General features: G+C 46.3%; 1 protein-coding gene across 1 annotated transcript; it reads right to left on the bottom strand.

The window, feature by feature from the left end:
- Nucleotides 1–15419: 15419 nt before the first annotated feature.
- TMEM106B (transmembrane protein 106B) lies at nt 15420–27174 on the bottom strand. The gene is made up of 7 exons (XM_086467897.1): nt 26936–27174; nt 24268–24331; nt 22855–23014; nt 21897–22037; nt 21740–21789; nt 17754–17807; nt 15420–17019 (listed from the first exon to the last, which is right to left on the bottom strand). The coding sequence occupies exons 1-7, from the start codon at nt 27153–27155 to the stop codon at nt 16881–16883; spliced, it is 828 nt and encodes a 275-aa protein (XP_086324023.1). The 5' UTR covers nt 27156–27174; the 3' UTR covers nt 15420–16880.
- Nucleotides 27175–27951: the final 777 nt, after the last annotated feature.

Genomic DNA, 27951 nt, shown 5'->3' with positions numbered 1-27951 from the left:
TTCCTTTTCCCAAAGAGCCCAAGTCTGAAATGGTGTTCAGATGAAACCAGAAATCAGGACTCCACGCTTAGGCGAAGTAAGAAGCCTCTCCACCACAGTTGCACATCTGGCTGAATGATAAAAAATTGTGACAAAAGCTTTTCATTTGGAGCGTTTCATGAGAGTATTTCTGAGAGGTAAGAGCACTTCAGAAGTTGAGAACCGTTTATCTCCTCCCTCTCACAAGCTACAGTTCTTTTGTAGCATATGGAAAACTGGCCAGGTACATCGTTTTCCTTCCCGCCCTTGGGAAAGGCGGTAGCCACAGAGCCGGGAAGATGGGTGACGCCAAACGCTGACAAGGTGCCTGCAGCTCCCCTTCACCATCACACCATAAACTGGGCAGTCACAATGGCCAGAGGAGATGAGCATGCTGGGACCAGCATGGCTTCCCCTTCAGCTGATCCAGTTGGAAGAGGAGGCTCCAACCGCTGCACCCTTGGCCAGTGGTGAAAAGGCGGGAGCAGCGGGTGTCGCAGCGAGGCTCTGCCGAGACGCCCGGCGCCGTGAGCCAGCGAGCGGGGCGCTCTGCCCCGGCAGCCGCCCTGTGCAGCAGGTCGGGGAGCTCCGGTTTGCTGAAACCACCCGGGAGTGCAACGGTCCCCAAAGAAATATGTGGTTCAGGACAGCGACCGCACTTCTGGAGCCGTTGCATGTCTCGCTCCTCTCCGCTGCCGATGCTATCACACCTCACAGGCAGAGCTTGCAGTTCCTGCCAGTTGTCGACCCGCTGCCTTCCACCTTTCTCCCCCAGACTGGCAAAACACCAGCCAGCTCCTCCCAGTCTAAGAGCTAAAATTGGTACGGCACGTGGACACCTGCCCTCTGCAGTGACAAACACAGATGAAGTTGACTTTAATTTTGCTTATTTGTGTGACTGTCTGCTTGCCTACACTGTCATTAACAATACCTGGGCTCTGTAGCTCCAAAAAGTCATCAAGAGAACAGAAGTTTCAGCAGTTCCTGTAAGAGATGAGTTGATCAGGACATTGGAGAAGAAAGGTAAGTCGTATGTTGCATTTACATAAGGCTCTTCCCAAGTGTCCAGGCACCAGAAAAGGTGGGTTCATCTTCACCCCTCCTTTTTTCAGACATGAGAATACTATAGAGAGAGCAAATGACTTTGCTGAGGTTAGTCTGGTGGAGCAAGACACAGATCCCTGGTGCTAAGGCTGATTCATACCATCCCCTGCCACCAATACACAGTGACTCAGCAGTGAAGCCGGTTTCAGAAACCAGATCCAAATCCGGTTTATCAAAGTCACACAAACTCTAATGAAAGATGCCCATGTGTCTATGAATCAGCTTGTTGACGCTCCCTTCATTCCCATGACCTGCATCTGCAGGGCACGGTGCAGAGAGACTGTCAGGTTCCACACATTCACGTGGCGCTCAGGTGTTTGACTCCTGCACCATGCAAACCCCCCCATTTAGAAAGGAGCTTTGCAAGGCTTCTCCAAATCAAAATCATGTGAATCAAATCCGTGGGGGAAGCAGCTAATAAGTACAGTCTTAATAAAACAGGGACTGTTGGCTTTTAGCTTGGTTCTAGAGAAACAAAGCTGAAGTATACGCTCGGTCTACCTGTCTGACCCCAACCTGCCTATTGCCTTTGAACCCATGAACAGCACCAACCAAACACAGAAATGAAGTCGGTTGAGATACCAGGTCCTTGCAAGCGCTGCAAAAAATGATGATTGTGTAAAAGAGTGATCTCAAAAATACCCCCATTACAAGAAGGATATGTCTTTTATGGGACCCTGAAGAATCCACGTAGAAATGGTCCCACTGATAAATATCTAATCTAAAGGATTTGCTGATTTATCTGACAGAGTAATTACTGCTTTTTTTAAAAAAAAAAAAAGTGGAAAAGAGAAAGTTCCTGACAGCGTTATAAGGGAAGGAAAATTAGGGATGCCTAGATTTCCAAAACCAGCACCCTTCTAAGAAATAAATCCCAAATTAGTCAGTGCCACAAACAATCCCACAAGAGCCTATGCTTCTGAGTTTGTGGGCGCAATTCTATTTGCCGTGAGAGAAGAGATTAAGAGCATATGGGCAGAGTGTGCTGATTAAGGAAAAAGAAAAGTGGATAGCTCAGCAGATGTCTTGTCAAAACCCCATCCTTTAATCCGCGGTACGAACACGAAGACCAACGCTGCCATGATCTGTTTTAGCCGTTAGAGCAGACAGTATTCCGGGGCACGGCAGTGGGGGAGATGAAGAAGTGAGGTCATTAGGATGCGGAGGAACTGCAAGGAAAACGCCTGTCTGTGAAAGGATAAACGTCAACGAGACGGTTTCCCATCAGGAGGAACTCAGGAGCTGGGCACAGCCCTCCCTGGTTGCTCACACTCGAGCGGGGAGCACGGTTCCCCGGGGAGGCCCCGGGGACGGGCTGATCTCTCTGCTGGACCTTTTGCAGAGGAAGGATGCCTCGTGCAGAGCCCGCGAGCTGAGCAGCGGGCTGCGAGCGGGACCAGTGGTGTGACTCCGACAGAACCCCCCCCCACAACGCCTGGGGAGCTGGAGACAGAGCAGGCTCATCCCTCTCCAGAGAGCATTGACAAGGGCAGCAGGTTGACTTGCACGTTGAGCTCAACTCCCTGGCCAGGACTCGGTGGCCTGAAGAAATCTGTGGCTTGAGAGGCTGAAAATAGGGCTAAGAAAGAGGAAAATTTAACTTCTGTCAACGTTGCTACTCTCACGACACATAAAATCCATAGAATCGTTTAGGTTGGAAAAGAACTTTAAGAGCATCAAATCCAACCGTTAGCTCAGCATCGCCAAGTCCGTCACTAAACCATGTCCCTGAGCGCCACATCCGCACGTCTTTTAAACACCTCCAGGGACGGTGACTCCACCACTTCCCCGGGCAGCCTGTTCCAGTGCTTGACAACCCTCTTGGTGAAGAAATTGTTCCTCATGTCCAATCTAAACCTCCCCTGGTGCAACTCGAGGCCGTTTCCTCTTGTCTTATCAGTTGTTACTTGGGAGAAGAGGGATTTGTTCACGTGAGAAAATCTTCATGTTCCATTTTCGCCATTGGTCAGCTGTGCTAAGCGCTTTAAAATGTTTGTTCACACAAAATTAAAAATAGCAGGGTGGTTTTTTTTTTTTTTTGTCTAAATGCTGGATAGATTTAACGTGCTCTTCCACAGTTCAACAGTTCAGAGGAGGCTTTCTGCCAACAGTACCGGTACAGTCAGGACCTGGAGACTACAGACAGCCCTTTGCAGCGTTCATTCACAGTTCAATCATGGTGTTGAAAACATAACGGCAAGAAAAGCAGCTTTTCCAGCAAGAGACCTGGGAAAAAAACCCCGTTGACATACACCTACACAAACAACGCCAGGACCCGGTTCAGTTAAGCTGGCTGCAGCCGGCACATTGCATAAAGCTAGCCCAGCGAACCTACATCTCTCTGCAAACTCTTAGTCTGAGAAATGTCTTTGTTTCTTCCCCCTGATGTAATTAAACTACGTTTACAGTTTGTCAGAATTTGCTTGAAGGCTTGAATTTACGACGGGACCCTCACCCCTCCAAGCGTATGTTGTTTAAGAACATAAACCGGAGTGGGAATTGTGTCCACAGTACGAGCCCCCCACAACTTTGTCATTTATGGAAATGCACATATGTGGCGAAGAATACGTTCTTTACAGCATTTTCTCCATCATATCTAACTGCAGAAACCTAATTCACTGGAGACTTAGAAAATAACCGCATTTATGACAGTTGCCTTATTTTTTTTTTTTTTAAATCTATTCAGTTTTCTGAACATTAACTTGGAAACCCTGGTACGGAGTTTGATTAAATATTAACAGTGTATTACACGTACAATGTCTTTTTCCAGCTAAACATGCAATGACCCAAGGGTTCAAGGATGTGAGCGTGCATATCAGAGCAAGCAAACTCATGCACAAAGCCACTGCCTCGCATGCGGGCATGGAATTGAGATTAAATAAACAAACGACTGCTGTCTCTGGACATCAGCTCCCCAAACTGGCGAGCAGGGCTCGTCACTCCGAGTACGGCAGTCACCGGAGGACAGGCTGGAGGGGCTTTGCTGCAGGGGACATGCCAGAGAGCAGGTCTCTCCTGCCACCCCACGTCGGTGGAGCATCGGCAGGCAGGTTCGGAGCACCTGCTGGGGAAGGGCAGAGGCGTGCGAAAAGCCGTGAGCACTCAAGGACAAGGCACAAAGGAGCGTGAGATGCACCTTAACGCATCCCCCCCGTGGGCGCTGGGGGCACCTGGAGCCGAGTGGGCGCTCTGAAACCCCGCGGTGGTGCCCTGTCCTGCAGACCCTGCACTCCCAACGGCGTCTGACAAGTCCCAACTTGACTGACAAGTTCACCCGAACAGCAGGCTTGAAGGTTCTTCCAACAAGCACAGCGCTAAGGGCTATTCCCCAGTTGTCCAACAGGACTGTCACATCCAGTACGTGACCAAAGGGAACGGGTCAGAGTGTCCGGACAGGACTTCACATCACATTACGGCCCCTGGGTATTGTTTGGATCAAGGAGCATCTCCCGTTTCCCTGCTCCCCAGTTCCAGCTCTGTGCTGCTGCTGAGCAGAAAGCGAAATTCATCACAGCTCTAGAGATGCCGGCCTTTCCGGATCACGTCAAAATCATCGGCAGAATGATGATAGCCCAAAGTAAGAATTTAAGTAAGCGTATTTATCTCATCTACAACATTCATTTTGGCTTCAAAAGAAAAAAGCAACTTTTTTTTTTTTTTCCTATTTAAATTACATCAAAAACTTTCAGCAGTAATTTTCACATAACTTTGGACCGAAGATCTCAAAAAAATTCATAAACCTCACAAAACTCTTGAAGTTATCTTTAAAATTTTAACAAAATAAATGAACGAAATTTTAACAAAAAAAGAATTTTGCCAGCGCAGGTAAAGTCTGCTCCAAAATCTCAGTTCAGTGGGATTCCTCTACTGACTATATTGAGGCTTGCAACCAGACCGCAGCTAGTTTCTAGCAGAGCAATGAACTTTTTTTTTTCCTCTATTCACTGTTTAACTTGGTGTTTAGAGAATGTGACACAAAAAGATGTTTCTGACTGAATGCTGTAGGTTTGCCAGAGGTGCAGGAACAAGCTTTGCTAACAATTTTTTAATGAATATTATTGACCTCATATCGTTATTTGTGTTTGCTGCTGCAGAACCCTCCACAATCGTGTGTGTAAGTTGTGCATTTGGAATGTGTGCACGGGCATATGCATTCATGAGAATAAATGGAAATGAATAATGTGGGAAACAACGGTTTAAGCAATCTCCTGCCAGCAAAATGTGTAATTATTGTCCCTGGAAATGACAAAAAGTTAATGTAAGAAAACTAATCATGAGTGTGCTCTGTTGGAGAGCACCCCAGCACAGAGGTGAACCGGGAGGTTAGAAACCTGTAAGGAGGAACGTCGCTTTTCTAATCTTACTTTTTCCTTCAAGCCTGTTCATGTGTTTTGCGGATAACAAGTTCTTTTGTGGGTAGCAAGTAATGAATTCCCAGAACTGAGAAAATTTTCACTGCTTGTTCCTTCCTCTTTCCCGGTCCCGCTCCAGCTGCCTGCCTGGGCGGCCGTTCGTGATCTCTCGGGTGCTTTGTCTGTGTGAGCTGGGCACAGAAAGTCTTCCTACATATGGAATCATGGAATCATTAGGTTGGAATAGACCTCTGAGATCATCAAGTCCAACCATTGACCAACACCCCCATGTTCACAAGTGCTACATCAACACATTTTTTGAACACCTCCAGGAACAGTGACTCCACCGCTTCCCTGGGCAGCCTGTTCCAATGCTTGACAGCCCTTTCCATGAAGAAATTGTTCCTAATGTCCAGTCTAAACCTCCCCTGGCGCAACCTGAGGCCGTTTCCTCTTGTCCTGTTGCTTGTTCTTTGGGAGCAGAGACCGACCCCCACCTCACTACACCCTCCTTTCAGGCAGTTGCAGGGAGTGATAAGGTCTCCCCTCAGCCTCCTCTTCTCCAGACTGAACAACCCCAATTCCCTCAGCTGCTCCTCACAGACCTGTTCTCCAGACCCTTCACCAGCTTCGTTGCCCTTCTCTGGACACGCTCCAACACCTCAGTGTCCTTCTTGCAGTGAGGGGCCCAAAACTGCACCCAGCGTTCGAGGGGCGGCCTCACCAGCCCCGAGTACAGGGGCACGATCACCTCCCTGCTCCTGCTGGCCACACCATGGCTGATACAGGCCAGGATGCTGTTGGCCTTCTTGGCTACCTGGGCACACTGCTGGCTCCTGTTCAGCCGGCTGTCGACCGCCATCCCCAGGTCCTTTTCTGCTGGGCAGCTCTCCAGCCACTCCTCCCCAAGCCTGTACTGCTGAGTGGGGTGGTTGTAACCCAAGAGCCGGACCCGGCCCTTGGCCTTGTGGAACCTCACAGCGTTGGCCTCAGCCCGTCGATCCAGCCTGTCCAGACCAATGACAGCGTGAGGGCTGTAACACGCATTTCATACGTGGACACATGGAAAGTTTGGTTCTGGGTATCCCAATAAAATACACGGGTTACCTACATAAACGTTAACTTTACTACTTGCTTTCAGTGCATCTCAAGAGAGAGCTAAACGGGAAACTGTATTTCCAGCATCATCCACCTGCCATGGCCGGGGTTGCGGCCTCCAACAATTATTGTGGTTTTGCTTAATATGCCTTCAGCTACAGCCAGACGCTTCCATCACAGACGTTACGCGTGGATGCTGCCCCAGTTGTAGCCAGGAACAAGGTCAGAGAAAAGTGGGAAGGGTTGAATAAACTGTATCAGGAAATTACTTGGATAACAACACACCGAGGAGAGGTGATGTATATTAATATACAGATCCCGCTTGCAGCTTGATAGACTGTCAGATGAAAACTCCAGTCTGTATGTCAATTCAGTTTGGGCCATTAGCCATTTTTTTCCCCAGTCTCCCCGTTCCAGAGGGAACGTCGCTCTGGAGACACACCGGATGATACAGTGATAATTTATCATCATGACATCCCTCCTGGGACTGTTAACAAATGAGTCCCATGTGTCTCCTGGAACTCTGTCAAGACCATCAATATATTACAAAGAAAGCACAGGCATTATGTACCAATACTTCTGCAAAAATATAGCTTAAACAAGGCAATATTACAGCCGAATAGGCTGTTCATCAGCAAAAAAAGCAGAATAATCCTTAGACTCATTGATACCATCAGTGTTTACGTCCTCTGTCATGGGCCCTCGGTGCTTAATAATTCAGACGTGTGTTCATATGTGTGTACATACACACAGACACATTTTTTCATGCGCTGGAGGTCGAAATTAAGTCTGTTTTTCCTCACTGAAGAGAAACAAACGCTGTGGGTGAAGGCTCCCAGAACGCCAGCAGTACCACTGCTCTTCCCACGCAGAGGTGTAACATCAAGCCACATCCTTTTCGTTTGTTCCAGCAGACAAACCGACCAGGCTTATTAGTCTCACATTGAAGCCTTTACCAAATTCAAATGCCTCTCATCTTGATTTAACCAATTTTAGGTCCCCAGAATCCTGGGTTCAGCTACGCCCAGGAGATTGCATGGAAACTCTGGTGTTTCTTTGTAAGCCAGATCCCCCACTCGCGAACCACGGCAGGGACCGAAGCTGCCTGTGGGACCCTGCTCCTGCAGCAGAGTAAGACATTCCCTGCTAACATCCTCACAGTCCAAGTGTCTAAATTATACTTTAATCAGAATATTGCTTCCTGGAAAATTCCTGATTTTTTTTCTGATTCCAAATGAAATATAAATCTTCCCATGAATACCGAATTTCAGCCAGCACTGATGATTTAATGCTAAGACTCAGGCATTTGAGCAGTAATCTGTAAACGCCTACAGAAGGAAAAACAAAGGGTAAATAAGCCTGTGAAAGAAAGATCAAGATATTGTCAAAAGCCAGATATGTCTCTGGAAAATTGTTTTGGACTTTTGAGTTTTGTACTAAAGTAATAAAGCAACACTTCAGGCATTTAGAAGGACTCAGTTAAAAATAAAAAAATCAAGCCATTTTTCAAATAAAATCATAACAGTTTGGGAGTACTTTCAGCTTTGAACTCTCCAAAATGCATTTTCAAAATATGTGACACTGCTTTCTTAGATCCCAATTAATTTATATTCCTTTTTAATAGAATTAGGGATAAACCATCCTTTCACCCCCTCATGGAAGAGCCATCTATCTTCCTGTCCAACCGCTTGAAATTCTCCATTACAAATGGGTTTGCGTGGCAAGGTTTTGGTAGCTGGGGGGGGGGGGGGTGTTTCTGTGAGAAGCTGCTGGAAGTTTCCCCTGTGTGTGGTACAGCCAGTGCCGGACGGCTCCAAGACAGCCCGGCCACTGGCCAAGGCTGAGCCCACCAGTGATGGTGATTGTGACTCTGGGATGACGGGTTTAAGAGAGGGAAATGGCAGGAGCAATTGCAGCCAGAAAGAGGAGTGAGAATGTGCGAGAGGAACATCCCGCAGACACCCAGGGCAGCGCAGAAGGAGCGGGAGGAGATGCTCCAGGCACCGGAGCAGCGATTCCCCCGCGGCCTGTGGTGAAGACCCCGGTGAGGCAGGCTGTCCCCCTGCAGCCCATGGGCGGGGGAGCAGATGACTGCCTACACCCCGTGGAGGACCCCACACGGGAGTAGGTGGGTGCCTGAAGGAAGCCGTGACCCCCTGGGAAGCCTGGAGTAGGCTCCTGGCAGGACCTGGGGAGAGAGAGAGAGAGACCCATGTTGGGGGTTTTTTTGGTGCATTTGGGTTGGGTTTTTTGTTGTTTTGTTATGTTGGGGGTTGTTTGTTTTTTTTTTCTTTCAGAGAGGGGTGTCTTAGGGGCTGGGGCATCTCTTTCTGTTCTTTAAATAAAGCACCCTGCCTACTCCTTCCCCTGGGTTTAGCCGGTCTCATCAAGGTTACTAAGTAACCTTGAGTTGTATTTGGCATTTCTGCTGCTCTTTTGAGAAGGAAATTGAATCCCTCCCGTGTTTGAGAAACCCGGCTTTCAGCTCAAATAGGATTTTTCAGGTATTAGCATATCAAACAGTGGAGTTGTCAGCATGCAACGTAAGATTAGCACATTTTATTTCTTCTAAGTCTCAGCTCCCTTCTGTCCTACTACTTTGCATTTTTAGTGAGAACAAAACCAAAGACAAGCTTGGCAGCCCTCTGCAGGAGCAAAGCACCAGGTATGTCTATACAACAGCTTCATTTGCTTCCAGAAATCAAAGAGCGGCTTAAATCTGCTGGGTCCCTCCGTGAGCACTGCTGGCCCTCCTAACGTCTACAAGGCAACGCCGCAGACCTGACGGAACAGCCCAAGAATATTTACCAACACCAAAAAGCTGGATCCTGGCATTCCACAGAGGGTGGCAGAGATGCCAAGGTCGCCAGGATCCTCTCCCCACCCCAAACGGCACGTCAGGTCACGCAGCGTGTCCCAGCGGCGCGGAAGCGCCAGCTCTGCCCCATCTCTGGCCTGGCAGCAAGCAAAAGCGGGTGTAGATGGTCTGAGTTTTAGAACCTGTATTCTGCAGCAATATTTTGGGCTTCTAAGGCTTATTTTAATATTTCTTCGTAGAGTTGTGTATTTGATGAAAAGCTCACAAATGGCGCATCAGCACGGGAAGTGGAATCTTCGCGCTGGTTGTGTCAACACGTTTCCGCACACTGAATGCAAAATTCGGTCATAAGTTTATGGTGGGTGAATTCAATCACTGAAATGGATCCCTGTGCAGGCAGCCGCTAACATTCCCCAAACCTGAGCTATTGAAGACTCAACCCTGAAGAAACACTGTATGTCCCAGCAGTATATAAACCTCCAAAACTCATGAAGAACAGTCAGTGGGTCTTTACCAATTGTTCTCCTAGATATTGCCATCTACTCTCGTATCACCACTCTGACCAGTACCGGAACAGCGGCCTTGCAATACGATTGTCAGAAGAAAAGTCAAACAAAGGTGAATTACGTTCATTTTACGTTCATTTCTCAACCTCAACTGTACTGCTCGGGCTGTTAGAAGTGGTGTTTCCTAAAAACCTCTCAGGAACGATACACATCATCACCTCTCAGAGACCCGTAACTGAGGTCAGTGAAACGCTACGTTACGGTGATGCCGCAGCTCCTCCATCAAGTTCTACTCTTACTGTATTAGGTGATTCACTGGCTCATGAAAAAGCAGGTCCGTCACGGAGCGGTGTCACCACCACAGCGCCCACGACAGCTCATTAAACCCTGTGGCACCTCCTACCCACACAGGGGAACACGAGTGAGGCTCCTCAGCGCCCAGGCTTAAGAGGCAGGGATTCCTGGAGAAGGAGGGGGAAAAAAATAAATAAATAAAAAAATCAAAACAAAACCCTAGAGGGATCTGTACCTCATCTGATATCAGGAGCCCTCCAGCAAAATTAAATGTGAGATTTGGCGTTAAGTTGCCAGATGGACATCATCTTCCCACCAGAGGGCAGTTAGTGCTTCATCCCAAGTGTCCCCAAAGTTCTCAGGTGAATATACTACCACCGTGGCACATCCCAGGTACGTGCTCCCTCACAGAGTTGTAGAGAAAGCTGTGTGGAAGCCAGCCAGGGAAACCTCCAAAACCTTCTAGAGGTTTCTATCATTGTCATGTTTCTGAAACCAGGTCATTGTAAGACGTCAGACCTTTCAGTAGATCTCAAAAGCACCTACTTTGGGTGTTCCAGAGTAGCAATTTGTAGGTCTCAATCTGACCAAATTCACATTTGTTTACCTCCTCTGATCTCAACCAGCGTATTCCCTCCCAGCCCTTTTCACACTCTCCAGCTGGACGAGGTGCTGTTTGAAATATGCCTGGTAGGAATTCACCTTTGTGCTCCCCTTCCTGCTCTGGATGGAAAGGGCGGGAGAGGAATCCAAATCGTGTCGTTTGAAGTGTCTGGAGCAAACAAAACTGTTCGCTGCTGAAGACAGACTTCTGCCTACCTGTCCCCAGACCAGCAGAACAAGACAGAAGCAATTCTTCACGCTCTTATCTACAGTGAAACACTGCTTAAAGGTTATTGTTCTCCTTCAATAAAGGGCTTGTCAAAATAGGAAAGTCTGGACAGCAGTTACAACTCTGGGAAGGAAAAAGGACTATATGAGAAAGAACAGCAAGTGTGATTGATCTTCCCATTTAATTTTAGAAAAATAAGCATTTTTGAAGAGTTCCATTGGCTGAAACAAGCCAGCCTAAAAAGCCCCCCCACCCTAAGCCCCTGTTAGTTGTTCAGTAGAAGTCCTACCAGAAAACAACAACAAGAAAAGTAGCAGTCATGAACACTCAAGAGGTTTCTCCAGCAGAAACCTAAAAAGCCACCCACTGAGGTGTTCCAAACACCTGTAACAGAGTGCCTGCGACACCTGAACATGGATGCTTTGAATGCTTCAAATGAAGCCGTGCTCTGTTGTCCAAAGATTAAAGCTTTGAGGCAATAATGGCTCTAACTTCGTAAATAGCTGATGGAGTTACTTTTCTTCGTGTGTATATGTGCTGTGGGGCTTCGCTTGCAGATACTCCAGTTTATTACAGACTGATTTAAAACATATATCAAAAAAGAAGTAGGTTGCAACGTCTTTACATCCTGGAGTGCCAATAGTTAGAAAAATTGAAATCATGCCACTGAAAAGACACGAAAGCTTGTGGGAAACATATGGGGAGACAGGGGAAAACCTGGAGGAGACAGGGAAGGAGGAGATAAAAATAAGTCAGTTGAAAATAAAAGATCCATCACCAAAGCTTTTTTTTTTAATAGAAAATTTAATATCATTCTTTGAGTCAAACAATCCTGTCTAGAAACATATTCATCATGAAGTTAACTCCAGATTTTGAACCTCTAAACAAGATCCCTTGCCCCAGTTAACTTACATTAAGACAGCCTCCAGGTCCTACAACTCATTCCCAAATCCCCCTTGACTTATAGCGTGTATCATGCTGAAGTTGATAGAGCTCGTTTGCTACACGGTTACAGGAGCAACAGTTTACAGTTCTTAAGTTACAAAAATAGTTATCACTCGTTAGTATTTCTATACATATCCCAAGCTATTATATGCACACTCTGTACAGTGGATGTTAACAGTGGTTACATTTGCTTCCTTAAAACAAACAAACAAAAAGAACTAAATCACTGTCAGACCCAAAATATTCAGGCACCGTAACCTAGTTGCACATCAGGCACTAAACATCCCTGCCCACCGAAGCAAAAAGCAGTCTCAGAACCCAAAAGACGGATGTCTCCAGGCTGCAGGGCCCTTACGACGGCTGGTGGAAGAGGACAGTACGTTACCGCCACCGAGGAGCCGCCCAGGACGCTGCTGACCCCGCAACCGTACAGACCCCCTGCCGGCGACTGTTCCTGCGGCGACTGTTCCTGCCCAACAGGCCTGACAAGCAGGTTTCCACGGCCCAAGCGGCAGAACAAACCACCCCTCCAGGAAGGACCAGAGCTCCCCAGCAGCAGGGGACTTCCCCAGCAGACACCCACTGGGCGTTTCCTCCATACCCCCGTTATTGTTTTCAACGCGCTTTGGTTGGGTTTGGGCTTGGGTTTTATCCCTCCCCCTGCCAAAGCCCCCCCCAAAAAAAACCCCCAGTCTCTATTTTTTGGCACAATCAGGTCCAACACTAACAAACATTGTGCTGGTTGCAGCAGTCCAGGCTTGCAGGGCGCGGGTTGACTCACCCTTCGCCCTCAGAAGGGACAGTCAAGCCTGGAAGCGCTGCCGGCGTTGGGGCATTCCGCGAGGCGGGCAAGCGGCAGCTGCAGCTCTCAGGGGTACGGCCGCTGGTCTGGCTGAACTCTCCCAGTCCAGCCCAACTGACCTTAAGCTTCACGTAGCTGCCCAGCTCTGAACCAAGTCATTCACTTCCGAAGATGCCGTCTGGGAACGGACACGTCCCACTATGCAGTTGGGGGGGTGGGAGGAAAGGCAAAACTATGACTGACACCCTCATCACCACCTCAAGGAAAAAAAAAAGGAAGCCTTAAATGCTGAATAAGAAATAACACTAACATTTTCTGAACCTAGAAGTCTTCCACATCCGGCTCCAAGCACCATCCTTCCCATCATGAGGGTACGACGCTTCAGCCAAACGGTTAAAGACCTCGACAGCTCAATTCCAGCACTTTGAGGGTCGCTGCCTCAACGCTTGGCTTTATACCCCACACGCTGAAAAGCCCAGAGTCCTGTTTGCAATGTACTACTAGGAAAAGATTTATTCCCTTGCAGAACCTCAAGGACAGCTTGGAGCAAAGGCACGTACCTACGTCTGCCCACGTAAGGCCGCAAAGTACCACCACCACGTTACTATCAAGGTCATGCAGACATCGGAAGCGCTTTAAGAACTTCAAAGCTAAACCACACAGGAAAAGGATTGTTATGCTTGTCTTCACAACAGGTTAAGAATTAAGCAGCTATCCCCTAAATATCAAGATGAGTAAATAAATTATCAGTGAGCTTCTACAGGCTTTCCCCGACACGAGGAATTCAGGAGCAAGCGTCAGGTACTAAGAGCACTGCCCTTTAAATCTCTCCAGACTGGTATTTGATGGTTCCGTCCTTGAGCTTGTTTGGTGGCTTTATTAATTCATGTATTCTTAAAGCACCCTATTTAACATGTTAAATGATTTTGTTCTGCAGGTCAGAACGGCCAAATAGCCAACATTTTTACGCATTTAAGTGTCCCACATTAATTTACCTGAAGTTGTGATTTTGAAGTTTTACGGTTATTCTATACAGAGTACATTAAGTTTCATTTTTGAATTGTGCCATTACAGTGCAACATCTGGACCTCTGGTTTGAGAGGTAACTAACAGAGCTTCCATTTTAAAGTGCAAGAGGTTTCGGTACAGGAATCGCTACGAAGAATTCCAGCAGGGAGAACCACGTTTTCTGTCTATTCCCACAGCTTGTTTGCAAAGTTACACCAGTTAATACTGACTCTCCTTGCTCCCTTAGCATGTTTCCAAGCTCAGCCACAGAAATCAAGTCCAAGTATCCAAACAGATGCTGACCTGCTCCTCTGACGAGGTGTTCTATCAAAATGAGTAAATTCAAGTACTTGCCACGTCTGGTTCGCAGTACGCTGGGTTTTGCAGGGACATACAAGCACATGCAGGACCTCAAGCCTTTGATCTCCCAGTAACTGACTTAATTTGAGGATTCATCAACAGGACCTTTACCCCACCCTTTATTTTTTGAGAAGAGAACTCTCAAGTCCTTCACCAAGCCCACTACAAACTGACGCTGGTAAAGTTTCCACCCATTGAGTGCCTCGGTGACAGACAGTTGTATCTTCCCCCTTCTGCCACGTACACCGAAAGCGTAATTCCACTCAATTCCTTACTTTAAACCAGCCAATCCCAAGCATTCCATGCAGCGTAGGAGCCACAGATGTAAGTCCATGCCTTGCTCAGCACATCTTGAGGCTCAGACAGCGCGACCTCCCCGGCCACGCTTGTTCCAGCCCCATTCGCTACCGTCACCAAACAGTTTTATCATTGTGCCACTCCGGTTATTACAGGCTGCCTTTGATCCTCTGAGGAAAAAAATGGTTTAAATTGATACAAGTATCTGCCTAGAGCTGTTTTCTTCTTTAAACCCCCCCACAAAACGAAGGACAAACCCCAAGCAAACCAACCCAACCCTCTAGGTGTAAACACTTTGGCCCAGAAGGAAAGCCCCGTATCGCTCGCTGGCCGACTTCAGATCAGACACGGTCTAAACCACAATTCTCCCCCTCCCCTCCAACAGAAGCAAACCTTGCTACATCAGCTAACGCACAGAGTTTCTCTCTGCTCCTAGCCAGCTCCCCACGACCCTGGGCTTTCGTTCCCACCTCCATCTTTTCAGACAAGCTTCTGCGTTTTATCAGCCACAGGACCCAGCCCCATCTACGCTCCAGGAAGGCTACAGTCAGTTGTGAACTACTTTCCCTCACAACTGTAAGCTGTAATACAGAATATGGTTACTTTTCAGTGCCCAGACTCAAGAATAATCTCCAGAGAGTAACTACAGCCACTCACCAGAGCTGACTACCCCAGTTCCAGCAGCTCTCCAAAGCCAAAACCCGACGACACCATCTTATCAACAGTTACATGAAACAGTTCAGGTTCCAAAATTTCATGGACATTCAGCAGTAAGTGCTCGCAGCAACTCAAACAGAGGAGGGGTTTTTCGGTATGATTAATGTCTTTTAAATCAGTCTTACATCATCAATATTCTTTTCCCCACCCACCCAATTAGGTCCATCCACCTCAGAAAGGCCGATAAAGAGGAGAGTTGTACAGACAGGTACCTGCACTGAGGTACTGGAGCAGAAGAGACTGTTAGTCACCACAAGTTACTCAGCAGCCTTTTTCCAGTGTTTATTGCCAATTCATTCTCTCTAGCTTATTTCCAGGAGATGGGCAGCATAAAACCCGCAACATCTATTTTAAAAAAAATTACATTATTCATCACAATGCAACAGCCTCAATAAGTACCTTCTTACAGTTGCACCTTATCTAATTCAGAAATAAAACAATCCTGATCTAGTTAATTAAAAAGTTTTGTCTTCAGAAGTCAAGCAACTTTGGACCCCGAATTTACAATCACCACGTTTCATAACCCCCCCAGAAATTCTGACGGTGCAAACTATCCCACTGAAACGACTTCATAGCTTTGTTGTCAGTCAGTCTCGTGATTACATCGGCATTTACTCTTACAGAAAGAAATTTTCTTTATTCTTTATTCTCCCTTAAGTAACTTTGATGTGAACCGTGAGTGCTCTGGAGATTGAGGGAAGGACCGCGTCGCTTGCTGAGCCTGCGCACCGAATACACCCCCCCCAACGTATTAACACTTGCAAGTGGCTTAGATACAGGGTATATTAAAACAATAAAAATGACGAAAATTTACATCGAGCTGCCCAAACCCATGCTGAAACAGTTTCCCCACCTAGTTCTAACTGCACAACTTTGACTTTAATAGTTGTACTCCCAAGCTGACTAAAAAACAGAGTAGAAAGACACCGTCAAAGTCTTTACCCATTCGTTTTCTACAGTCTTGATTTCTTCTGTTGTCAGTAACGATTCTGGGGGTTGTCTTTTGTTTTGGTTTTAAACCCAGCTTTAGAAGTAACAACATACATTCTCCTTACAACGCCCCAGAGGCAGCAGGAGGGAATAGGAACGGAAAAGGTGCCAGACTCTAGAAGTTGCACATTCAAGTACAGTGTCATCCCGGAGAGGCTTCTTGGCTTTCACAGGCTGCACGGCCCCTCTACTCACGTATAGCAAACAAAGAGTAGAATCCTGAAGTAAAGAACTATCACCACCGGGTCACTACGAGAAGTTTCATGCCCAGATACCTCAATCTTGTTACTTAAGTAGCAATACCGCCAGTTTCCATAGTCAAATATCAAGAACCGAAGTATAAACTTAAAATTTATGAGTAGTAATTTTTCTAAAAGGCTTGTTAGTGACACATTTCACCTAAACACAGACATACACACAGTTACTCGAAGTTGATGTACCACACTGTAAGGAAAGGTCCCCGTTCAGCTCAAGTATCCGATATTCCCCCTCTCCCTCCCGCCACACAACTTGACAGAAGTGCTTACAGTGACAGAAAGCGAACAGAAGGGGAACACACGACACTGAACGAGGGCATCTATGTACATTTTGCACCTTTTCCCTCCTCGCCTCCCAAGTGAACGGGTCACCGTGCTCGCCTTGACATGCACATACTCCCCCCTTCCCGTCACACCAGTCCTGTTCCAAGGCTCTCCACAAGCACCACCAGCAGTCACTCCACACCAACCCAGAGGCGCTCCTATTGCGGGGGCTGAAGGACATTTAAATATTCCGACTGGCCCAGCTGGTAGGTTGTGTTTCCTCCGCAGTCCACGTACTGGTATCTCTCCTGGGATATTTGCTCAGAGTGGCCAAAGTAAGAGGCTGTCACTGTCACTCTTGAAAAGACAAAACGGGAGAGATTTGTACTGTAAGAGGTTCAAGTTTCCTGTTCTAAAAATCAGTGTTTTTGCAGGACTAGGGGTTTTGAGGAAGAAGTTTTGGAACAAAGCAAGTTTTAAACGAAGTTAAGAACATCACGAGTTTAGTACTTCAGATTTTCTCCACAAAAAGACATTTGGTTCCCTGAGAAGACATTTTTTTCCCCACTAAAGAAGAGGGTAAAGCTGAGGTTTACTCGTTAATACCTTGCTTTACAAGGAGAAAGCAAATGATTAGAGAAGCTACAGCCACGGTTGGCCTACACTTCCCCCCCCAAAAAAACCCACACCTCACCATGCTGCTATTGATGCAGTCGTGAAAAGCAGCCTCTGGCAGAGGACTAAAGCCTGGGACTGCTCCAGATCACAAAGATCTCAGCCATTTTTGAACAGCGGCTGCTACTTGGAAATCAGTTTGTGTATCCGAGCCCTTCGCAGCTCCACGGCCACAGCCCGACTGCAGAGCAGACACAGCAGGAGCCGTTCCGCCTGCTCAAGTGTCTTTACACCACCAGAACCCCGCAAAAGTCACAGTTGTGTCAAGAGCTATGAAGCTCCCACAACAGAAAGCACGTTGATTTTGTCTTCTGGGATGCACAGACTCCAGGATTAAGCATTTCTGAGTAATACTCCAGCGAGAATTACACGGCTTTTAAAGTTGCTCCCAACAAATAGGAAGCTCCCATACTTACTGCATCATCACCACTATGTTATGCACTTTGATAGACGCTAAAGTACAGAAGTCACTGCAAAAGAGAAAAGACATTGTTAGATTTCCGCTTGGTAGTGATCCAAAAAAGCGAGAATTGTGGCTACAACTGGAAATTCTGCTGTCTTTTAAACAAGGGTCTGGCTGGCCCGTGAGCCGCTTAGAGGTAACGCTTGCCAACGAGGGTCCTGCGAAACAGCGTTCGCCCCATCCTTCAAAGGCGACCCCCCAAAGTTCGCCTGAACCACTGCAAAGCACAGCAGTATCTTCGTCACCGATGAAGACTTCTACTATGAAGGGATACAGACTTCATTTGCTGCCATTTCACTTTGTTTACATTTTCCTTTCTGTGTATAAATTTCACAAGATATCAGTGTTAGGCAAACTTAAGCATCTTTTCACGTAAAAGCAGCGATTTCTCTAGAAAAAAACAAGTCTTGAAGGCTTGGTATTCTTGCTCAAAAAGTATCAAGAACTTAGGGAATTCCCCCCCTTTTTTCTCCCCCCACTCATCCACTGTAACCTTTAACCGATCTGCAGAGATTTTGAACTTGGAGTTACTGTTCTCCTGTGAGGCACCCTCTTCAGACTCACGCTTTCTGACATGCACCTACATACCAGTTACACAGAGCTCTATGGAAGTGTACAATTTCTCCCTCTCCTTAAATCAACTGCTCTCGATCACAAATTTATCAGCTCTGGAATGAAAGGCATGTCATCAGTGCAAGAAGGTTCCATGGCACAGTATTTGCGTGCCATTGGCACTCCTCTCCCCAGCACCAGACATAGGATGAAGTATCAAACACTGAATAAACACAGGTGCTCCAAACTGTATGCCAAAGTAAATAAAACAGCTCAGTATTAAAAGTTGTTTTATACTGGTCTCTGTAGTAATGAGTGTCCTAGCTACAGTGTAAAATGAGCCAAAAGAGAAAAAATATATTCTATCACCATCTTCAGGAGCTGTTGAGACCAGGCGGGGCGGTGCTCCCTGCCTCCCCCCTCTGGACTATCTCCTGTCAATGGGCACAACAATGCCTTATCGCCTGACCCATCGATAACTCGCTCCTGGACTATCTCCTGTTCATGGCCCAGCAAGGAACTGCCTCACGACTCCCCATCCCATGGTGAGATGCTCCGCCCGGGGGGAAGGAGCCAAGCAGTCCATGCCAAATAAAAACGGAGATCTCCAACACCCTAGCAGCCTTCTTCCACTGGATTCCCAGAGGAGCTTTTCCCCCCACTGGAGTTCCAGAGGACAAGAGCTACCTACCTACCACTGGACCTTCGGAGGAAGACCAGACCCTTTTACCTGATCGCTGCTTCCACAGAACTACACCCATCGCTTCAGGAGGACTGCAGCCAGCATCTTATCGGACTGCTGCTGCCACCCTAACAGGGGGTCAGGTTGTATTCCTGACTCTGTCAGTGTAAACCAGGGGGTTGTTTGGTTTTCCCTGCCTTGTGTTATATATATATATATATACATATTAGTAAAGAACTGTTATTCCTATTCCTCATATCTTTGCCTGAAGGCCTGTTAATTTCAAAATTATAATAATTTGGAGGGAAGGGGGTTGCACTTTCCATTTCAAGGGAGGCTCCTGCCTTCCTCCACAGACACCTGTCTTTCAAACCAAGACAATGAGAAATATTTTGATTTTTTTCCCTGCTAGGCTTAAAACAGGATTTATTTAGACCATAAAGCCAGATATTGTCTGTTGTTGTAATTTCCTACCCCAAAATACAGACAACCTGTACTGGAGTATAAAGCCAGCTCGTAGCAAACAGCTGACAAGCAGAGAGCTACAACACCAACATACTCTTTTTTTGTGAAGTCCAGACTACCTGGAAATAAATCTGGTTTAAAAAACCAAAACACATGAACCAATCAATCAAAACCACCCCAACCCAAAGAACCACACAGCACGAACCTGTCGGTAGGAAAACTACGCTGAGGGGGAACTCCCCAAGGAGCCAGCTCGCTAGAGTAAAGTGTGTGGAAACGCCCTGTCTGGTGCTGATTTCACCAGAGGTCTGCTGAATCCAGATGATTGTACCCACACTTCAGGTCTCCCAGATTTCCCGTATTCAACCAAAGCTGATCTTACAGGGCATGTACTCTCCAGGATCCAACCAACCACCTAGCTATGGCTAACACAAGACCTAAACTGACCAGCTGGGGAAACACCAAGGTGTGAGCCACAGCCCACAACACTACCTGTATTCCAAAGATTACCCCAGGGCCTTCACTGAAAGTTCAATATTTGTGTGCAGAGAAAAAAACCTCAAACACAGTAACAAACACAAAACCCCTGCTCCGACCGGCTGAAGCTACACTGGCTGGGTGTTCCACCCAAGGAAGCTTGCTTGCTGTCTCCAGGGTTGCTCCACACAGCAAATCCAGGCCTTCAAGACTCATAATACAGTGAAAGAGGAGGAAATCCCCCAACAACAGGGACTATCAACGGGTCAGGGAGGCCAACTAATGCCAACTGTGTAACATACAGAAAATCCGGACAAAGGGAAAAACCGGAGTTTCCCGTGTGGCTCAAATTCCATCTAGTACGTTTGAAACACATCCCACCAAAGCTACTGAGGGCTACTCACGAGCACCAGGACCTTGCTGTATCAGCCTGTGCAACAACTTAGACCCTTAATCGACACAAACTTCTCTAGTTATGGATCTCTTATCACCAGCTACAGCCTGTGCTTCACATCACTGTGTTGAAGCAACGAGTATTTTCCACACATACAAATCATCTGCTTTTCTAGTAACAGTCACAAACACTTGCTGTCCTGGAGAAGGGCAAGTCCATGTCACAGATGACCTGACAGTTTCGCTGCCACTACCCCCAAGACCGCACAATCCAGCTCCGAGCCGGACCAGCGAGTACATCGCTGTTCCACACCGCTGCCAAGGCTGCAGCCATCGAGCAGAAAAGCCCAAAAACCATTCGGTTCAGGCCACAGGCAGCGCAGCTTTCGCCTGTCCGCACGTCTCCACACCTCCAAAGCCATCCAGGTTTTTCTGAGGTTAGTCAGCAGGTAAGGGCTGCAGACTCTCAACAGCGTTACTGAACTTCAGGCCACGGTACTGAGAGAAGTTTGAAAGCATTAGGGCACCACAAGCACAACCAGGTAGGTAACAGCACGAGTTCTACGAAGGCCACATTTAGGTAGTCCTCCTGTACCCAAAGGGTGAGCAGATTCACAGCATTCAGGGGTATTTACCTAAGCTAGCTTGCGTGTTTTCAGGAGGTGGCATAAGTACCATGCTTTCTGCTTATTTAAAGCCACTGCCCAGTTTGCTGTTCCATACCCATTTCAATTTATCCCAGCACTTCAAGGCTGTAAGGTTCTCTCCCACCCCAAAGGGGCTGGCAGCCAACCACACACAGACCTTCAGCGGTTAACTCCTGTTCAGCCCACGTTTCAGCGCAGAACTAACACGTGGTTTTGTTACCAAGACAGACTGAGCTCAGTCTATTGGTCAACTTAATTTTCCAAAGCTATCAACAAAACTGCTTAAAGGACAGGCTGCAAACACTGCTTACCCTGGTATATACATGGTCTGAAGAAATGCAAATTAGCTTCTAATTTGTATAGAATTAAGTAAAAATTCCCTCTACTGCCAGAGAGATTTGTGGGGAAGTGCCTAGAGAACTTGTCGGGGAGCACACCTGCACTTTCATCCCCCAAAGCAGCAGGGCCCAGCGAGTGCCAAGGCCTAAAGCGTGGCAGCAGAGATACCCTTCGACGTGCTGAGAGCCAGGCACAGCAAGCCATTGCATGAAACAACTGAAACAACTGTCGTTTAACTGTTTTTTCAGTACTATTAAACTCACACAAAGAAAGTGCCACAAAATCCCTGCAAATACTTTCCTGCTGACTTTGAAAGAAGTTGGGTTTCGCACCATTGTAACTTTTAATAAGACCCATGCGATCTGTAGCAGCGAGGACACTTACAACATGTAGCTCATTTCGTCCTGGATGACTGTGGGAACCATATAGTCAATCTAAAAAGAAAACAAAAACAAACAACAAGCCACAATGAAAACAAAAATCAGTGGATTTACACAAGAAGATTAACACGCATTCAGCTTTGAACACCTATCCTATTTACCTGTTTCATATCCAGAGGACTAATGTTGGTGATGTTGTTCAGTCGTGCTTTGCCAATCACTGTTTTTGAAAACTGAACTTGGGCTGTGATGTTCGCCACTTCAACGGAGTAATAGTTGTTGTTGGTTATATTCAGCGTGCTCTGGAAAGACAAACAACAGAACCCCCCCACAAAACACTAACAGCTATCCACTCTGTGTGCCTTGAGGAGCACACATTTTGAAGTTTGTGCTCGAGACAGCCATTCCTGAAGTGATGCAAGTACGTTTTCCTGCCTTCTAGGCTTGGGGAGAGGGGAAAGGGACCATCATGTAACCTCCTTCTCTGTTGTGGGTTTTTTTGGTGAATATATCGAGCAGCACAAACTTCTGCACAACTTCCCCGGTCACCACCCTCCACCACTAATACTGCATTTCTTCCTATCCCCAATGATTCCTTCCAGGAAATACAGCTATCACAGGGCCCTTTTCGCCCATGGCTGCTTTGTTTTGTCTACAACGAGGAACTACCAGACATCTTCAGGCAATCCCGTAGTCACTGCATTACCAACAAGTATGTGGAAAATACTCCTGTATGGTTTAAGTGGGATAAGAAATCATTTTTCCTCAAAACCAATCTGGCAGATGCACACTACCGGGGCAGCATTTAATAGCATTCCCACACACACACACACACAATTTTTCATTCCTATTCCAAAAACAACGCAGAGAACTCCAAGGTCTCTGCTCCCATGAAAACAGAAGACCCAACAGTAGCTTCCAGGCACACCTCTGTTAGCTACAGGAACCAGCCACAGCTGGTCCAGTTATGTTTTCCAAACTGGTCCCTGTATCTGCCTGTATCTCTAAGGCACTAACCAAGCTCACCACCTAGACCAGAATTTCTACGTACACTAGACAGTCACAGCCGTGTCTCTTGCTGCACTGATCCACGTCAAACACCCAGACAGCTACACTTACCGTGATGTTTAGGTATATTATACGTCTGCCCTGTTCGTAATTGACATACACTGACTTCACACCAATGTATTCAACATCGACTGAGCGAGGGAACAAGAAGAATACAGCCAGCCCAGAAAGCAGTAAACACACAATGACAGAAGCAGTCACGTAGAGCTTTCTGGAGGAAAAAAAAGAGCACATTTCAGAGTCAAAAGTATGTTAAACAGTAGCATGTTATTTTCCTTTAGCTGATAAGGAGCATGACTAACCAATACAACCACTTCCATCTATTTCTAGCTTCCCTTAGCTTCCAAAAGGGCAAAAAAACCCCAAACATGCTGCACTGCACAGCCAGGTCTCAAACACAGGCGTTAACTCTTGTATATACATCAGGAACCAAGTTTCAAAACATGTGGCTACCCCAACATTAGTAACTTCAACAGGAAAACAGAAAAGGTAAATATTTATGTGCTCTGAAGCACTAGCAGAGCTGTTGTCATTCCGCAGAACACACCCAGAAAGAGGACTAAAGCTCTCCTACGCCTCACATGGGATTCTTTGGCATAAAAGACGTTCAGGGAAAGTGTTAAGACTCCCACTAAGGAACAGGAAATTCACAAATAACCTAGTATAGAAGGGGGAAGGGGAGCGTGATAAAAAAACACAGATAAAAGGCTCTACTGCAGCTCCAATTGTCTCAAAATCGGAACACTGAAGTTTGTTTCATGTTTGTACTGCTATTACATGAGTACCACTACTATAACACAGGTTTCAAGTTTGTGCTACTGTTACATTAGATACATGATCCAGGATAGTATTAGCTGAAGTTACTGTCATTTTTTTTTCCTGGCACTCATTTCTGTTTATGACAAAAACCTCCAAACATTAAGGAAAAAAACCGCCACCAAAAAGTGTCAAAACAAGGAGCCCCAAGCACTGTAATTAAACCTTTAAGTAGATACTAGAAAAAAAAAAATCAAATATGCTATATTAGGATGATGAATTTGTTGATTTTGCTAGGTGACTTATTTTGTTGTAGTGGCCCAAAGAAGGTATCACTTTACTCAGACTTTAACACCGAAGACTCATCTGCTTACACCAATTAAGAGGCTACAGACAGGGATAAATACTTGGATAATTACTGTAGAGATTCAGATAAATATGTACTTGAAGAGATCTCACAGTATTACTCAGCTTCATAAGACATACTGTGACGGGAGCACACACACCTCTTAATAAATAACTCTCCAAGCGTTAGAGGTTAAGGCTGTTTACCCACAAGCCAGGTGCTTTCAATACTGAATGCAAGAAAACATTCCAGTGATTTTTTGCTGGATTCTTCTCAACACTGTCTCCTTTAAATTGCTGAATTTTAACTAGAAGAGAAGAATTAACTGTAGATTCCTGTATCACAACTAACTATTAACTTACGTTCTTCTTGGCCTCAGTCTCTGGTCACTGTATGGAATTAACGCTACCAGCTGATTTTCCTGCCCTGGAAACAAAAACACCCTTTCAGAATGGAAACAAACAAAGAATAAGTGTTGTTGCAGTTACTTCAAACAAACAGCGCCCCTTATAGCTTAATGGCACCAGAGATAAACATTTAAATTCCAGATAACAGCCCGAGCAGGGAACACTTCTGCAGCTGACATCATTTCCCAAAAGAAAGCACAGCTGACACAGTGAGAGGAGAAAACACCAAGCGCACACAGACCCAAACCAGCGACCAACCTGCCTCGGTGCTGCACGCACTCTCGGGACACACCACTCAGCAGCTCGGGCAGCAAGGACTGATCCAGCAGGCACTCTACATGTCGTGCTTCTGAAGAGCTGGAGGCAGGTTTGTGCAAAACCAAATACAGGGACCAGTTTGGGTGGCCTTGGCAACCCAAGTTACGCACACGCTGCTGCGCTCTGGATATCACTGGCAGGTACCACCATTTCTCACGGGACTGAGCTGCAGCACCCTGGAAGTCAGAGGTGATTTGGAACTTCTCTAAGCCACAAGTTACCTCGCTAGACAGCATTTTTAAAAGGGGGATATCTTAGCAGCAGAAATAAAGGACACAAGCAAAGACAAGTTGTTGAAAATACACAGCCTACACCTGCCGGTGTAGCTTCTGCTCTTTGCTGTACGAGAAAACAGAACTGAATTTCATCTGTATGAGGACAGGCCTCAAGCCCATGCCAGACTGGAATTTTTTAAGCCAAATGCAGAATTTGACCAGCATTATCACTCAGCTAATCAACCACTTAGAAGTGATTCCGTGCTGAATCACAGAGCCCAGCAAAGCGCGCTCACCAAGCGGGCAGTAGCACGCAACATCAACCTTCTCAGAAACTTCTACCAATTTAAAACAGATTTTCATCTCAGCTTCAATGAAACATCCTAACACATTTGAACAATGTACTTTCATGCTTTACCAGACTGAAAAGCTAAAGCTGTCCCAGTAACAAAACACAATTTCATGTGTTTGTTATACAGTTTAGCCATCATATAACGTACTAGTCTTCCCTACTAGTCATGCAGTCATTCTGTGAACACTTAGTTTTTCCCCCCCCCCCCCTGAAAAAAATCCCAAACATCCTTTTTTGCCCCCTTAAAGTACTGAGGAATAATTAAAAAGAGAGCCCTATGTGCTCTAATAACTCATTTAAAGTTCTAGCATTAATCACATTATTTCACTAGAATGGATGGACAACACATTTTTAATAATTACTGCAAAATGCTCAATAAATTAATTGCCTCACATTTGTTTAAGTATTACAGCCAAGAATCCTACTGTCAAAGAAATAAGCCTTTGAACAGAGGAATCCCGTTATTACTGCACTTTAGCTAGCACTCTTTTGAGTAACACTGGCTGCTGATACCAAGTATTTCAAGTCAGCAAGCTAACAGTGCCAACTTCCTTCTGTCTAGTCTTTCAGTTAAGGTAATTTCCAGTTGCGTAGCTTTTCTGCACCTCAAAATTTGCTGAATTCAGAGGCACTCAAAGAACACGCTGCAGTATAATCAAGTTTAACAGCTAAACCACAAACCTCTTCCTGTATTTGCCACTGTTTGAATATTCTGTGCCCCTGCCACTTATTTGCAGGCGAGACAGAAGTATTTGTGAACCGTACCAGAACCTAACCTGACATGTACAAGGACAACGTGACACAGGCATCAGTCAATCTGCCTGAGCTGCTGGCCAAAATCCATTCTGAGAGCTTTCACACCCAATAATCTATCTTGGTTAAGAGTTCTGGCAAAAGCAAAGCAGTCCCAAAGAGGAACCCTTCTCATCGGTTCCTCCCCCCGTCGCAGGAAAGGTCTCACAGCTGAAGCAGGAGGCTGTGCCTTGGCATGCTGCATCTCCCACGCTCTCCTTTTGCTCAGTTCCAGACATCCTCCTGCCTTCCCCTTCCACAGGTCTCTTCCTACACAGCTAGCCAGGTGGTTTATCGTGTAGCAGAGAAGCGTAACAAAGCAGAACGTTTTATTGAAAGGAAAAGCAAAGGATGAGGGCAGCAAGCAAGCCAAACAGGCATGAAGACTAACGCTGTACGGCCTACAGGGCAGCCAGAGATCCTACAGTTTTCCAGCTCCCAGCTGGGATCCTCTGCCTAGCAGGGACAGATGGGACAAAGGGAGGGGATCGGAAATCGAGGGGCACCAGCAGTAGTGAAGGCAAGAAAATCCACTACAAATGAGCAGGCAAAAGGTGGTGTAGCACAGGTTTCACTCTCTGTATTTGCAGCCATTTTTGCAAAGTTATGTATTGATTCAAACAGTTTAAAGTAGGTAGTTAAAAAAAAAGACGCAATAAAATGTCACCAAAAAAAAGGTTTGCAAATTGAGCTTGCAAGAGCCAGGGTTATGTGTGAATTTAAAGCCAAGAAGCAAGGAACACTGGCTTTGCTCAGAGGAGGTGACCCAATGGGTAACAGCCAAAGCTGACTCAGGTTGTTTTGCTCATCCAGTGTCATCGGAACAAAATGCTTAGTGACAAAGTGTCCAAAAGATGAAAACACCTTCATCTTGACTAGGAGAGCTATTTGTTACGTGGTTATGAGGTAAATTTACAGGTTAAAGAAAGAAATAAAGAAAACTCACCTCGTGGAATTCTTCCTGTTCCCTGGCAAGTCGGGCAGGTGACGCTGTCTCTCCCTGTAAACTCCACGTAGGGGAACTGCGAGACATCCCCACATCGGCCGTCCTCGTTGTGCGACTCCGAGTGCACCAGCCCGTTCCTCATGCTGTCGGACGCCGAGCCTCCATCGTAGCCCTCCTCCTTGCACGTGTGCATGGGCAGGTGGGAAAGGGATTTCCCCATCTCTAAAATAAAAGGCAGAAGAAAGTTTTTGGGGAGAACAGCTTGGACTTCCTCCTCTGCATCAGGCAACTTAGTCTATGCTCCTCACCCCAAAGAGTCTCCTGCTGCCCTCTGTCCAGCCCCCTTAAAGCACTAAGGCCCCGTCAAGCTGGAGCCAAGCCCAAGCTGTAAGACCCCGAACTGACCAGGAGCTTGGTTCAGACCCTCTGCCACGCACAGGCTGAAGGGGCATCAACGAGGGGCTTTTAAACCAGAACGGCACATTTGCTGGCAAAAGGCTGCAACAGTCGAGTTGTGCTTTTCCAAGGATTGTTATGGCACAGACTTTCACACAACACATTCATCCTTGTGTTAAAAAAAAATTCCAAGATTGGGCTCTAGAAAGCAAGTTCACAGTTTTCAGTGGATTCTACACTCACAGACCCGATTTAATAAGCTTTTTAGGTTGGACTTGCTTGAGAACACAGGATCAGCAACTCGTTTTCAGGCCAGAAACACAGATCTCCAGGTGTTTAAACTGATGATTCCCTTTAACCCAAAAGTGGACTGATTCACAGGAAAGTCAAGGAAAAAATGGGAGCTCCTTTAACATAGCTGCTGGTAATACACAGCAGTTATCAATACTTTTTTTTAAACAAGTCTTTATCACAAAAGCATTTTTGCTACCTATGCACATTTTGAAATGTTCTCATTACTGTAGCTTTTTGGCCATGATATTGAAACACAGAACACCTGAAACTCAAGGCTGTAATGAAGTGATGCAAGTGGAAACCTTCCTAACTTACAACAGGCAGAA

This window comes from Leptosomus discolor, chromosome 7 (genome assembly GCF_034619465.1).
Source record: "Leptosomus discolor isolate bLepDis1 chromosome 7, bLepDis1.hap2, whole genome shotgun sequence".
In the NCBI taxonomy this organism is placed as follows: domain Eukaryota; kingdom Metazoa; phylum Chordata; class Aves; order Leptosomiformes; family Leptosomidae; genus Leptosomus; species Leptosomus discolor.
This window is presented reverse-complemented; position numbering and strand designations above follow the sequence as displayed.

What these genes read in the sequence shown, in the direction of transcription:
- TMEM106B (XM_086467897.1), bottom strand. Translation starts at nt 27,155, where the DNA reads ATGGGGAAATCCCTTTCCCACCTGCCCATGCACACGTGCAAGGAGGAG. An exon ending in TAATATACCTAAACATCACG is followed by an intron (nt 22,038 to 22,854) that starts GTAAGTGTAGCT and finishes TTGTCTTTCCAG; the next exon opens with AGCACGCTGAATATAACCAA. An exon ending in GACGAAATGAGCTACATGTT is followed by an intron (nt 17,808 to 21,739) that starts GTAAGTGTCCTC and finishes TCTCTTTTGCAG; the next exon opens with TGACTTCTGTACTTTAGCGT.